We start from the raw sequence: 14,444 nt of genomic DNA on the forward strand, positions 1-14,444 counted from the left end.
CAAAGGCATGCTTATATATATCTATATGACATTGCCATGGCAGATCTTTCCAATCTGTATACAGCAATCTCTGCTCCTAACACAAGACCCTGCTGTTAAGGCTGTTATTGCTCAAAGTCTTTACTCAAGTGTTACTAATGGTCATAGCCAGGATAGGGACACAAAGGAAGTTACCTTTATCCCTTTCTGGATGATGCCCAATTTTTAATTACTATTAGAAAGGCTCAGCTGGAATCCGCGTAACACTATAGATGGAGTATTTCATATTAAAAATAAGTTTCACGTGGTATAGTCATTCTTCATGAGGCAATGGAAAAATCAAGACTCTGTTGTCATGGACCTTTTTGTAAAAGTAGAGGGGTTAGCCATGGTGCTCTTGCCAAATTCCAGTCAGGTATTTATAGTGTACCTACCTAAAACTCTCTCCCTCCTTTTCTGCAGTTTCCATTGTATGAACATTCTTCTTCTCTTCTTGAACTCAACTGTTGCTATATGCCATCCCAAAAGTGGCTGTAATATTTAATGTTTGTAAAGCACTGCTGAAAAAAAGATTTAAGTCAAGAGCAGTTTAAGGTTCACAATTTGATTATATGTAGAAAAAAAATCAGAAATGAAGGCCTTAAAAGGAGTGTTACTGCCTACTGAAGCATGGTTTAGTGTGACTCATTTGACTGTGAAGTGTGATACCCTTACTTACATTGTTTAGTGTTTTATACCATGAGTAGTCCCATTTAAGTTAACAGAACTACTTGTGGCATAAAGTACTATTCAGTGTGGATAAGTTTATTGCAGTCTGGTCCTTAGAATTCTGTATGTTGCCATTGGGCCAGATTCTTTATTATTATTTGATTGTGGTAGTACCTAGGAGCCTTAGTCATGGATCAGATCCCATTGGTCTCATAGCTTGGGGTCTGATCTGATCAGAGAACAAAAAGAGCCCTGCCGCAAAGAGGTTGCAATCTGAGTATAAGACAAGAGACAACAGATGAATGCAGATAGACCAGAGAATACAAGGAAACCATGAGATGGTATTGGTCAGCATGCAAGGCAGTGGTATCAGCATACCAGCAGCCCGTTATTTTTTTTTTTTTTGGTCAGCATCACAGAAATGGAAAGTTTTAAGGATAGTTTTGCAGCTGTTTATGGGGAGCTCCACTTAATATATGGGGCAGCACGGGAGAAACCACAAGGTGCCTGTTTGAAAATTTAACAAATGGACCATGGATGTTGACATAATGGGTCTATCAAAGGCAGGTGTGATGTCTCGATAGTGAATGAGAGAAGATGGGTGGGGTGAAGGGCCTTCAAAGTGAAGACAAATAGCTTTTGTTTGGTATGGTAGAAAAGACAGAACCAGTGGGAAGGCGCAAAGTGACAGGCTAGGAACATGACCTTTGCAGCAGCATTCTGAATGAATATGAGCAGGGCAAGATTTCATTGGTCAATGCCAGGGAGAAGTTTGTTGCAGTAATCAAGGGGTGAGATGGACAAGAGTGTGTGTGGATGGATAGGAAAGACTATCTGTTAGAGATGATATTCAGAGAGAATCTGCAAGATGTAGATATAGCCTGGATGTAAGGATCTAGAGAGAGGTCCAAGTCAAAGATGGCACCCAGGTTGTGGGCCTCAGTGACTGTCAGGATAATGGTGTTATCCATGGTGATCAGGAAAGGAGATGGGTGAGTCTATGAGGTAAAAGATCAAGAGTTCTGTTTTAGCTATGGTGAGCCTGAGCTGATGGCTAGACATTCATGAGAGAAAGACAGGCTAAAATTTTAGTTTTGACAGAAATAGACAAGTCTGGAATAGTGAGGTAGTTCAACTAACTTACTCTACTAGTAATCCCATTGGAATCAATGGGACCATTCATGCAGTGACGTGCTATTCAGAATGAATAATAAGGCTCAGGGGTGCTGGAATAATTGGTATAGTGGTGGTGCTGAGAGCCACTGAACCAAATTGTAAACCCTGTATATGATGGAAACCACTTCAAGCTGGGAGGTGCAACAGCACCCCCAGCACCCCTAGTTCCAGGACCTATGATAAGGGTACCATAATCTGGCCCCATCTCTTCTGAAATAATAGTGTGTATTATACCGATGCAGTTCATGACACTGTATTTTACCTATATAAGGCTGTAAACTGCTGTAAAGTTTTCCTACAGCATTCATTTAAGTTTTGTGAGGAGACATTTTTGCCCTCAGAGTGAAACAAAATTGTAGATGCAAATACAATAACTGAAAAATCTGAACAGCCTATTGAGATGTTAGTAGAATTGAGGTGCACCTGGTAGAATGAGAAACTTGCTTCATGGTACTTAGACAGGATGCAGGTGCACCATGCATTTGATTTACATTTTCTGTTAAAGCATTCTTATATACTGTAGCACAGTCACTGTGTCTAATCAGAAGGTTTAATGGTCTTAAACAGCTCACTAAGGGTCCAGTTCAATTAAAAAATGTCCTACAAAATCCCTTTTTCATTGTTTTCCCAGACTTACACTGACTTCTACAGAGAAGCTGTAATTTTTTTTATTAAATTGGGCCCTAGGATTCCTGTCATTCCAAGTCACTTTCTCATTTTCCTTTCAACATTTTCTGTAACAGTCTGAGTATGCAATATACTTTTCCAGCTAACGTTTACAAAAATGGTCTTTTGCTTCTCCATTAGTTTGAAAACCTCTGGAATACAGTGCCTGCTGATGCCAATGGAAAACTGAAGTACTGTGATTTTTTGAAGAAGTTCAATTCCGAAGTAGTGACAATGCCATCAGATACTCCAGCCACGAACAATGCTGCATTTTCTTCCAAGCCCGCTACCCCTGCTGAGCCTGGGTCACGGTTACCTTCTCAGCCTTCACGTCCCAAGACAGCATCTTCTCCTTTAGGTCAAGTAAAAGTAGGTGTTTGATCACTTAAGGACTTTTCTAGGTTTTCACTTTTCTAGGTTTATTAAGGGCCTGATCCAATACCAATAGAAGTAAATGAAAATATGAAAAATGAAAATGACTTCACTGGGCATCAGATCAGGCCCAAATGTCTGTTGAGAAAAGCTTTGGCACTTTGCAGAGAATTTGGGATGATAAAAAAAATGGACTTGATCCTCTGTAGGTATAAACTGTGTAGCTCAACTGAAACCAATGGCGTTATGCTGTTTATACCTGCTGAGGATCTTGGCCATTGTCTTACGAACTCACAAATGAGTCATATTGTAAATAAATACCTGTTATTTAACATAGGACAGTCACCTTTGTGGGAACAAAGTGAATAGGCCCAGCCATAAAAGCTCAGCTGCTGAAAAAGCAACATAAAAAATGTAAGATTTTTACCATAGGTCACCAGCCCAAGCTAGTATTGACCAAAAGTTATTACCCTCTGATAGCTGCTAGGCAGTCTCTAGGAAATGTATTGGTTGTCTGAGTCCAGTTTTTGGTACATGTTTACCTGGGTCACAAAATCTACCATCATAATTGGCAGCCTTCTCTTCAGACTCAGCACAGAGGCCAAAGACTGAATGGACTGAGGGACTAACCAGGCCCCATCTCCCATTTTGGTTAGAAGCACCTTGACAGGGCAGTATAGGTGAGTTTTTCCAGCTTTCCAGGACTGCAGTCTCCCGGAATATCTCTCTGGCATCTCTCCCAAGCACTAACTTTCATAGAAGATTATGAAAATCTTAAAAGGAGAAAGAATGAAAGAGTTAGCCAGTATTCCTCCTGACAGTTTGAATCTCTTGGCTGTATATTCTTCTAGTCAGCAACTTATAAATTCTTCAGTGCTTGGAAAAAATGATTCATATTACTGCTGACTATACTTAGATGGTTAGCTGTTGAAAAAACACTAGCCAATTGAATAGACTTAAAGATGCAACAAATTTCCCACAGTTGGTAAGTCTAAAAGCATTGGCCAGTTGTGAACTTGATTATTGTACTATCTGTAAGTTGTTCCATCGGAGAGGCCTGACAGTTGGTCACATGCTTCATTTATGACCAAGGGATTGATCCAATTCTCACTGAAGTCAACGGAACTTTCCTCTTTAGCTTATGAGCTGGACCCAGAAAGATCATAGAAGAGGAGCAGAGGCCCCCCATAATGCACATCTCTTGAACATCCCCAGGTCAACCTTATCACCACTCATCTCCCTAGAAGTGCCATCGTGGCTGTGCATAAAATTGGTGTGGGGATCATGGCCAAGATTTATGATGTAAGCCTGAGATCTGCAAGAATACACAGCAAAGACCCAGTGAATATTGCATTATACTCTGGCTCCCTTCACAAATGTCAGTGCAGCACACACTATACTGCTAAAGGCTGAGGGCTCACAAGCCCATGCTTAATCCCTCCTTATTCTCAGAATGAATCATAAATTCTACTGAGTAAGGAACCTACTACAAAGAATAATTGTTCCCCTTCTCCCTCTTCTGCTTCTGAGGAGAACTCCCCTGTGGTGATCTGTGAAGGGAAAGAGATGGTTGGAGAATATACAGGGAACTTGCTCTGCACCCTTCCAATCCTTTTCTCTTGTAATGGGGTTTTACTGTTCCTCTCCATGCTGCCTAAAGGGAGGGGAATATATGACCATATTTTAGGTAGGCTTGGCAGAATTCAGGGTTTTTTTTTTTATAATTTTGACATAATATTGATGTTTATTTTTAAGCATTTTTGACATCTATTAATTTAGATGTTCATAGTTGCAGGAAATTACAGGGAGAACATACAAGGTGGGGCAGACAGCAGTTATTTAATGACAGTAGATATTGAGATTTTAAAAGTTAGTTTTATAACCATTAAAACATAAACACTACATGTCGAAATCTACAAAATAAATATTCTTATATCAAACTGTATTAAATTCTTAAGCAGTATTTTTCTTACTTTGCCTGTCTGTAAATTTCAGCTATAATCTATAAAATATTTTTGTTGGGTTATGTGTATATGATGAAATCGTTGTTTACTGACATTTACTGATAAAAATCGAATACTTTCAAGCCTAATTATAAGGTTCTTTCACTTACTGTTAAAATTTATAGTAAGCAAATTAGTATACTTGCTTTAAATTGTCACTATCCAAGAACTTGTGCATCGATCTATTTATTGTGAGATAGACATCAAATGACATTTTTAAAACAAATATATCTGCCAGTTAAGGAACAATGGGTTCAAGGGGGGAATATATACAACTGAGCTATGAGTTAAGCAGACTCAAGAAATTACAGACAGAAAAACACTCGGTAGATTCAAGGTAGATCAATTTCCAGCCTACTAATATGTTCCTCAAAGTAGAAGCATTTTTACTTTAATGCTGACACAAATCAGATCATAAATAAGGATGCTGCAAACAGTGAGGTATGCTAAAGTTATGAAGCACTAGAACTGGGATTTCTTTTAGTGTTTTGTCTACATAAATATTCAAATTTGTCTGTTACTTTAGACTCCAATGTCCAGCCGGCCTCGTACTGCAATGGCATGGTCCCCACCTTTACTGAACTGCGAACCAATAGAAAATAAAATAAGAAAGATCATTCAACATTCCTGGAGAGAAATACTGAAAGACTGTAGAGAGAAGGATGTTGACCGGCTAGGAGAAATCTCAACATCCGATTTCTTAGGTTTGTTGCCATCTGAAAATTGTGTTCTCATGTTAAAATGTGCTCCAGTTTTTTTCTAGGTGCCAATCTATGGGATAACCCTGCCCTTAGCAAGTGGTATCAGCTGCGTGAGTGATCCAGGTTCTATTATGCTATTGTAATGCAGAATTGCTCAAGTGCGGTTTGGGGGAATGCACTGCTCGGCAGGCTTTGCTGCTCATTTGAAAGGGAGAGCATGGTTTTAGGTGGTGTTTGTAACATAGCATAGCATATGTACTGGAAGACTGGCCACACTCCCCAGCAGAATATTCCCTTGTGGAGCTGGGGAGCGATAGTAAGTACAGGCCCCGGATGTTTTTCCTAGCGCTCCCTCAAGTGGTCCTCTTGAAGTCAATGACAAGACTTTTATATATTTCAATGGGAGCAGAATTTCATTCTTAGATAGGTATGCTGCTCTTCTGCTACGGAGTCGTGGGAGGACAATTCTCTGTGCCCTCTTTCCCCAATCAGGGTATCTGCATGGACAGGACAGACTTTTGGCCTAAATAATAGCATATAGATTCGTATACCATTTGTATAGGAACAGTTACAGCTCAACGCATATTGGACTTATTTCTTGCATTGTCTTTAAAGTTTTTATCACTTACCTGTTATCCTGCTAAATGTGAATTGTTTCCTCCACCCCTATGTATAGCAGGATCCAGATAATGCATTTATGTGACAGTCACTGGAACTGGTGGCCTGTCAACATATACCTAATAACTAGTCAATCCAATTTTTATTTTAAAACAAAAGTCACCTATTTGCAAGGATGGCAAATTGACTATCATTTGTTATTTCTGTGTTTCTTTCAGCCATTGCAGAGAAGTTCAGTTTGGATTTAAGTAAAGAAGAGATTAGCCAAATAGCAACAAAATATGACATTAAGAACAATGACAAATTTGCATACTGCGACTTTCTCCAAAGCTGTGTCCTATTAATGAAACCACAAGAAAGTTCATTGCTACAAAGGATGATCATTCAGAAGCCACGAATATCGGTACATTCATGGGTTTGTCTAGCTATTTGTGGACAGTTTCTGATGCAGAAACAGTATTTTAGGGCTTGAGCCTGTAGTCATTGTATGCATAGAATCCCAGTGACTTTCCATGGAGTCCAGTGACTTCAGTTGACTTATTTTATTCATGTGGTATTTACTTTAGTCGGAGCATCTGCAGAATCAGGCCCTATGTATCTGGTTCATAGTACAATCTAGATACAGTTTGATTAATTATCAGCAATTGACCATATCTATAAACTTCAAAAAATGTGTTGAGAGGTATAAGAAAGGCTTAGAGGAAGACAGTCTGGGCTGATGAGTTTCAGGGTTAGATTCTGTCTGAAGGCAACAGAAAGTAGGGGGGGTGGACTGTCAGGAAGCTGGTTACTCCCAGAGTCTGCTTCAGCCCCAGCCCAGCCAGAGAGCAGCTGTAATCTGTGCCTCTTGTCAATGGTCTTTTAAGGACAATCTGCCAACTGGGGATAGCCAGTGTGCATTGCACTCTGTCTACTCTTCATGACCTGCATCCCCAGCACCAGCACACATGCTTCTAGCGTGCCCCTTGTACCAGATACAGGGAAGAGAGATGCATAGAACCTAGCTGTTCCCAGCTGGGCATCCCCAGCAGGAAAGTTACAGGCAGTTTAACCTGCAATGGCACCCCCTGGCATATCTGGCTTCATAGGAACTATCAATCATTCATTATCAGTATGGAAATTAAGGCAAAACTATCAGATTTTGCTTCAGACAATTTCAGATTTTTCACCTGAAGTTCCCTTTATGCACAGATTTGATACTGTGAAATTCTGTCTCAGAGCTTGGGATGGAAAGAGCCATAATTTGAGCTCTTGTCTAGTATCATTTTCTATTTATTCATTTAAGTTTATAAAGTATAATGAAGTGCCCATACCATGTTCTGGACACCTTTACATGAAGTAATTTTCACAATAACATTTTTATAAGAGATTGTTCCACTGTATACAAATTCATACCAATAGGCATAATAAAAATAAAATAAAACCCTTTGCATGACAGGAGCAATAATAAAAATACCCTGTGGCTCTCAACCCCCCCCCCCTTTTCTCAAAAGCCAAATAAAGTTTGCAGGCAACACAGAGACTCAGGAATTATAAATAATGAAGAGGACAGGTCAATAATAGAGTGACCTGAATTGGTTGGTAAACTGGGCTTAAGCAAACAATCTGAGTTTTTTAATATGGCTAAATGTAAAAGTATACATTGAGGAACAATTTAAGAATGTAGGTCATATTTTCAAGATGGGAGACACTGTCCTCAAAAGCAGTTATTCTGAAAAAGTTTTGGGGTGAGGGGGGTGGATAATCAGTTGAAAATGAGCTCTCAGTGCAATGCTATGGCCGAAAGGACTAATGAAATCCTTGGATGTATACACTGGGGAATATCAAGGAGGAGTAAAAGAGGTAAAATGACCTTGCATTTGGCACTGGTGTGACCACTGCTAGAATACCGTGTCCAGGTGTGGTGTTCACAATTCAAGAAGCATATTGATACATTGGAGAGGGTTCAGAGAAAAGCCATGAGAATGATTAAAGGACTAGGAAACATGCCTTATAATGATAGATTCAAGGAGTTCACTTTATTTAGCTTAACAAAGAAGAACCTACATGAGGAATAAATATTTGATAATAGGCTCGTCAGTCTAGCTGCGAAAGGTATGACACCATCCAATGGCTGCAAGTTGAAGCTAGACACTTCAGACTGGAAAGAAGGTGTACATTTTTAAGTGAGGATAATGCACAGATTTTGCCACAGAATGGGATGGGGTCAGTTTCAACAGCAAGGTTAACCCCACATTAACCCCACATTAGCCATTGGCACAATTTACCAACAGTTGTGGTGGATACTGTATCACTGGCCATTTTAAAATCAACAGTGGATTTAAAAATAAAAATAAAGTATGGTCTAGTTCAAAAGGAATTATTATCTATTGCCTGTTATGCAGGAGATCAGACTGATGATCACCATGGTCCCTTCTGGCCTTGGAATCTGTGAGAAGCTGGGCCTTTAGCTTCTGTGGAGACATGCAGACGCTGAGCTATAGAGAACAGTCTGGGTCCCACAGCCAGGGTGAAGGGCTCTCTTTATACTGTAAACGGTCCACAGGGGCCCTCACGATAGTTGACGTAAATTTACATTAGGCAGCTGAGTTAGTCGTGATGGGACAGCAAATCCTTCCTTAGCTTTAGACTTCCTGAGATTAAGGTGAATTTCACCCTCAGTGCTCAGGGCATTGCACCAGCTGTACAGTGCTGTCTGTGCACTTACTGCATGCTGTGGTAGAACTGGAGTTTCCAGTACCCTGTGCAGCCTGCATAAAGCAACTGTGGTCTCCAACCCTGCACACTGGCTGGAATAACAGCTGGGTGGAGGGCAAACAGCAGCCCCTACCAAAGTAAAAAACAACAAGAGGCAATAAATTCTCTCCCAGTTATTCCCATACTAGATTTTGACTGTCCTGCCCCAACTATAGAACTGTTCAGAACCTGGTTACAAGAAATATTATATAATGGGGCAAGTATTCTTTTTTACCCTCCTGCTGTGCTTGGCTGATGAATTTAGCTACCTTCAGGCAAAATTTGAATATGAAAACTTGCAACCTGAACAGTGAATTTTCCAAAGAGTTATAAGTAACTGAAAACAGAGGCTTGGAAGGGGAGCAGTTGTGTGACTTTAATTGCTGCTTCTCTGTAATGTGTATAAAAGCAGAGGCCTTTGTTTAAATATATATATATAATCTGATAAAGAATTACATTAATTTTACAAACACACACAAATTTTGGGCTTTAACAGTGCTTAAGTGTTTCAACTTCACTTGCTGAAGAATATTAGAAGGTGAAGAGAATCTAATAGCATTTATTCTGCACCACTCAAGGGTACAGTCAGTCTTTGGTACAATCAGAATTTCACTGTAACACCTTTACATTTCAGCATATGCCTGCACTCCTCTACCATGCTCTTTATATTAACAAATGCCCATCTTTCTCCCCCAACCATCCCACTTTGCTAGAGGAGTCCTGGACCACAGAGCCTGACATTCTTCAATGCAATGCTAAGAATTCAACCCCAGATCTTGCACTGCTGGAGACCGATGAGACGAACGTTTAAATCCTATGATGAAAGTGGGAGCGGGCTGTTAAGTGTTCAGGATTTCAGGCAGGTAAATTGCATTTACTAATCTAAAACTAACAAACTGAAAACCAAAAAGTCTCTAAATAACCTTACTGAAACAGTTTCCAAAATCATGTCAACTATACATTTGCAGATTTATTTGCTGTGACATTAATACTGAGTACTAATAATAATGGCAATCACCCTCTTTCCAATGCATATGCAAGCGCATAACTTCTTTCACACCAGAACTGAGAAAAGAGTTCTTTACAAGCTCAAGAGGGAGAGAGGGGAGCAGGCTGATGAGGAGAAATCCTTTCTACCACGCCTCTCTGCAGCCACTACTACAGCCTCAGGATGAGCTGGTATGTTCACTTATGAAGCGGGGAGTAGCCTTGTGTACTCCTCCTTATCATAAGACAGCCCAGCTGGAGTACCATCCTGTTGCAGGCCACAGTTTGACAGGTACACCTGTCTCAGTTTCCCCTTCAAGTCCCCCGCAAACAGTCCAGAGAGTCTTTTTTAGTGCAAATAGCCCTTGTGGGTTAGTTTATTACAGAAGAAAACTCCACACACATAATCCCAACACAGTAATCCAGGCTATACATTAAATACAGCATCAGGACCCCTCAGCACACCCCAGCTCTCCAGCACAGCCCTCTCTGGCCCTGGGGCTTCCGTTCTCTGGCTCCAAGAGCCTTTAAGTATCACCCTCTACTGCTCTTAGCCTTCATCCCCCTCCAGCCTTCCCTGGCTCAGGACAGACAGCTAGGTAGCCCCTCCACTGGCTTCCTAGACCTCAGCCCTGGTCAGGTCTCCTAGCACTGGCTCTGCCTGTCTTGAGAGTCAGCAGGTTAGCCTCTCCAGTAGCTTCCTAATAATTCCTTTCTCCTTCCCAAGAGGGCCTACTGAGAGTCTTCTATTCACTAGAGCTTTTCTAGAAACTACCACTCTCCTGACTTCTCCTATCTACCTCTTTCTCACTGGTCTTTTATTGCTCCCGAGTGCTGCCACAGCCCTTTAATTGGCCAAACTGGGAGCACCTGTTCTGGCACAAGGCCACTGGATCTGCTTCACTTACAGGGGCCAGACACCCTTGTATAGGTGGAATGACTCTATCCTCTCTTTCTGCCCCTGTGCTTGCCAGTGGAACACAGATCTGTGCTACATAGGGATATGTATCCTCTGCATGGGCTTCTTAGATCCAGCACCTTGCCAAACAGCAGAACCACACCAATTTCAGTGTCTTCAAGGCTGCTCCCCACCTTCAGTGCCTTATAGCACTGTGAGGCCAGGGATTAGTGCTGTACTCCGGGATTCACACTGCTGGGGAGTTTGATTGCTGCTTAGCATACATTTTACTTCTTGTTTCAAGATCCTTGACATTTCTGTAAATAGAAATCAAACTCATAATATGAACTATGGGAACTACCTCCATTCACCAGTCATGTTGCAAGGATAAAAAAAAAAAGATGCATGAAGCTGTTTAATTAACCTTGAGTCCAAATGAGATACCACTGACCTTCTCCACCTGCTGTCTTTGCCACTTCAAACATTTGGTAAAATAATGGGTCAGTCCTCAGCTGCACCAGGCAGTTAGCCATCGTTCAGCTCCCCACTTCCTGAGGCTGCCAGGAGCCAAAACATCCCCAGGTGTAACTTAAAGCAAACTGAAGACCTAAGGGCAGAGGTCCCATAGAAATTGCTCTAATGGGCTGGGCTCAGTTAGAGCAAGGTGTGGTCCAGCCTTACCACATATATGTTCTTCAGACATGCCACTACATGAAGGTTGGGGAGCAAGATACATAGAGCTATGTCAGCTTTAGGCCTGAGGTTTCCCCTATAGGAGAGTAGCTTTCTGGTTGCTTTGTACTATCTCAGGAGTGTATAGCTACTGCAGTAGGGGTGAGGATCTGGCCCACTGTATTTTTTAAAAATTTTGTGTAATGTCAAGTTTGTCAAGCATTTGGTAATAACTTTTTAACTCAAGCCGCTCTATCTCAAACAATTTATTTACATTAAGAGAAAAATGAAACCACCCCATTTCTGTGATAGGATCTACTAGGGAAGTTGATTTTTCCCCTGCAATACGTAAGTGCTACTCTTAAAAAGTTTTCCTTAAGGTATTACAGACAAAAAATAAATGTGTTGCATAACAGACTGTGCTCGGCAAGTATTTGGCTTCAGCGGCTCCTTAGATGACAGTTGATTTCATGAGGTCAAGAATTAACTGCAGCATAAGCAATAGAAGTGCATTTATATGTATTAAACGATACGCATTGAGCCAGGCAATGTTTTGCTAAGACAGTCAAATTACCCCCCAAAGAAGGGAGAAATCAGAAATGGGGTTGCAGTGAGGAGTGATTGAAGTGAGATGATGTAAGATAAAAGAAGTGAGCAGAGAGGTATGTGGATAACTTACAGGAGGGAAAAGCTCTCTGCTATCAGCACTCTTGTAGTTCTCAAGGCTGGGAGATATATGAAAGGGAGGAGCGAACAGGCTGACCACTTTTGATACCAGTGCTCCGCATAAGCACTGAAGTAGACACACATACACACTGAAGTAGACACACACTCTAATACCAGCAGTATAGTGATTTCAGATACTGGCTTGGCTCAGACTTATCTGAGTTTCACATAAAATCAGTGGCAACCAGTAAAGTACAAAAGGAGTTACCCAGATCAGAAGATGTCAGGTGCTGGGGGAGATCCTGCTGGAAAACAACCTATTGCAGAGCCAGTGGACAGCACCTACAGGTACCCTGCAGGATGTATGCTTTAGAAGCACCTTAAACTAAAAGTAATACTAAGAAATAAACATCTCTTTAGCCTTGGTGTCAAAGGCATTAAGGGCCAGTTTTTTAAAAGTATTTAGGTGTCTAAAGATGCAGATAGATGCCTAGTTGGATTTTCAAATCACCTAGGCACCTAACAATCATCAAACTCAATGGGAATTGGGCACTTAAGTTCTTCTGAAAATCCCACTGTCCACCTGTTTGCGCTTTAGGCACCTCCATACCTTTAAAAATCTGGCTCTTAATGTCTGTCACATCAAGTACCACCTGGTCAGTAGTGCTCTCATTAAAGTTTAAGGAAAGAACTCTTAATGTTGCTCTTAGGAGAATTACGGCACTCAGTGCCCCTTTAGAAATGCATATCACCACATACATAAGGGTTCTCACAGGTGGAGCGAGTAGATCTATTGGACTGGATTGTTCCTTCTGCTTCTTCAGGTTTGGAGGACCCTGATCCCCTAAGGAGGGTGCAAAGGGAGAAACCACAGTGGTTAGCATCATCTGCTCATGTGGAAGCCCTCTCGTGGGTGTATTATGTAATTCAATCTCCACCTGTGGTGAGAAAGTGGGTAGGCTGCTAGCTATTCTCAATGGCACCATCACCTGGATCCCTGCAGAGCTTCTGAGAGCAATTGCTGCTTGGGCCAACGTACAATAAATCACTACCCAAGGGAGGATTCAGGAGCAGCCGCCAGGGTACCTATGCTGGCACAGGAAAGCTGGGAGGCAACAGGAAGATTCTGGTCTTCACAGATTTTTATGAAATTTGAGACCGTGGGGCTGAACCCTCAGGCAGTTTTGCAAAGGGTTTATGAGAGAGACTTACGTGGTGCATTGGCCTGTGCGAGCCCTGAGCCCAGCACTGAATTTCACCCTTGGCTCCTAACTTCACGTGAGCAATGTGGGTGTTAGGAAATTGTAGAATCCTCATCGCTGGAGGTTTTTAAGTGCAGACAAACACCTGTCAGGGATGGTCTAGGCAAACTTAATCCTCCCTGAGCCCAGGGAGATGGAGTAGATGACTTCTTGAGGTTCCTTCCAGCCCTGCCTCTCTATGATTTTATGACATTCTGTGTATTTTGCAGGTGCTGCGTCAGTATCACATCAACCTGACTGAGGAAGAGTTTTTTCACATTTTGGAATTTTATGATAAAACATTATCTTCAAAAATTTCCTATAATGATTTCCTCCGGGCATTCCTGCAGTAGGAAATGGAAGGTGTCATCAAATGCAAGAAACTACAGATAACAGAGCTAATGACTGATTTATAATTTCTGATTTCTAATTAATAAATTAACCAACTACAGCCTTTCTTGCATCAGCAATCTCAAAATACTTACAATTCTGACAAATACAGTGGCCACAGATTGTAGAGGAAATCTACATGGCAGAACTATTAATAGTCACATAATCCATTTATCTGAGAAAAATGATACCACTTAAAGTTGTTATAGTAATGATTCTTAAGACCTTACAGGCATCTGCAAAAGAAATACATTTAAGAAAAATCTTTTTTCTAATTAAAGAGTTTTATTAATTAAAACCCCTTTTTTAATTTCAGTAAAAAGGTTTGAAAGGCCTACTATTCACTTTTATAAGATAATAGAAATAATACATTTGGAAAATTATATTATCCTTCATTATTAGAAAATTGTCTGCTTTACAATCTGTCTTCCCCCCGCCCCCCCCCCCCACTTGATTATGCAGTGACATATTTATCTCTCCAGTAGCTTTATATGTTGACATGGAACAGCTACTCTACTCTGAACAGATACACTAGCTGTGCCTTAACATGGCATCTTTTTCCACTGAAACCTTTCTCCATAATTTTTCCATATTATAACATACAAATGGAAGTTAAAAATAAAATTAGAAA

General features: G+C 40.9%; 1 protein-coding gene across 1 annotated transcript in view; it reads left to right on the plus strand.

The window, feature by feature from the left end:
* EFCAB6 (EF-hand calcium binding domain 6) overlaps positions 1-13,952 on the plus strand; it is a 135,408-nt gene extending 121,456 nt beyond the window's left edge. The window contains exons 26-30 of the mRNA XM_078851486.1: positions 2,671-2,898; positions 5,431-5,608; positions 6,442-6,626; positions 9,673-9,822; positions 13,654-13,952. Coding sequence (XP_078707612.1) covers positions 2,671-2,898; positions 5,431-5,608; positions 6,442-6,626; positions 9,673-9,822; positions 13,654-13,776 — 864 coding nt within the window. The 3' untranslated portion in view covers positions 13,777-13,952. The remainder of the gene's footprint in view (positions 1-2,670; positions 2,899-5,430; positions 5,609-6,441; positions 6,627-9,672; positions 9,823-13,653) is intronic.
* The last annotated feature ends 492 nt before the right edge of the window (positions 13,953-14,444 follow it).

The sequence above is a fragment of the Lepidochelys kempii genome, chromosome 1 (assembly GCF_965140285.1).
Source record: "Lepidochelys kempii isolate rLepKem1 chromosome 1, rLepKem1.hap1, whole genome shotgun sequence".
NCBI classification, from domain to species: Eukaryota; Metazoa; Chordata; order Testudines; family Cheloniidae; genus Lepidochelys; species Lepidochelys kempii.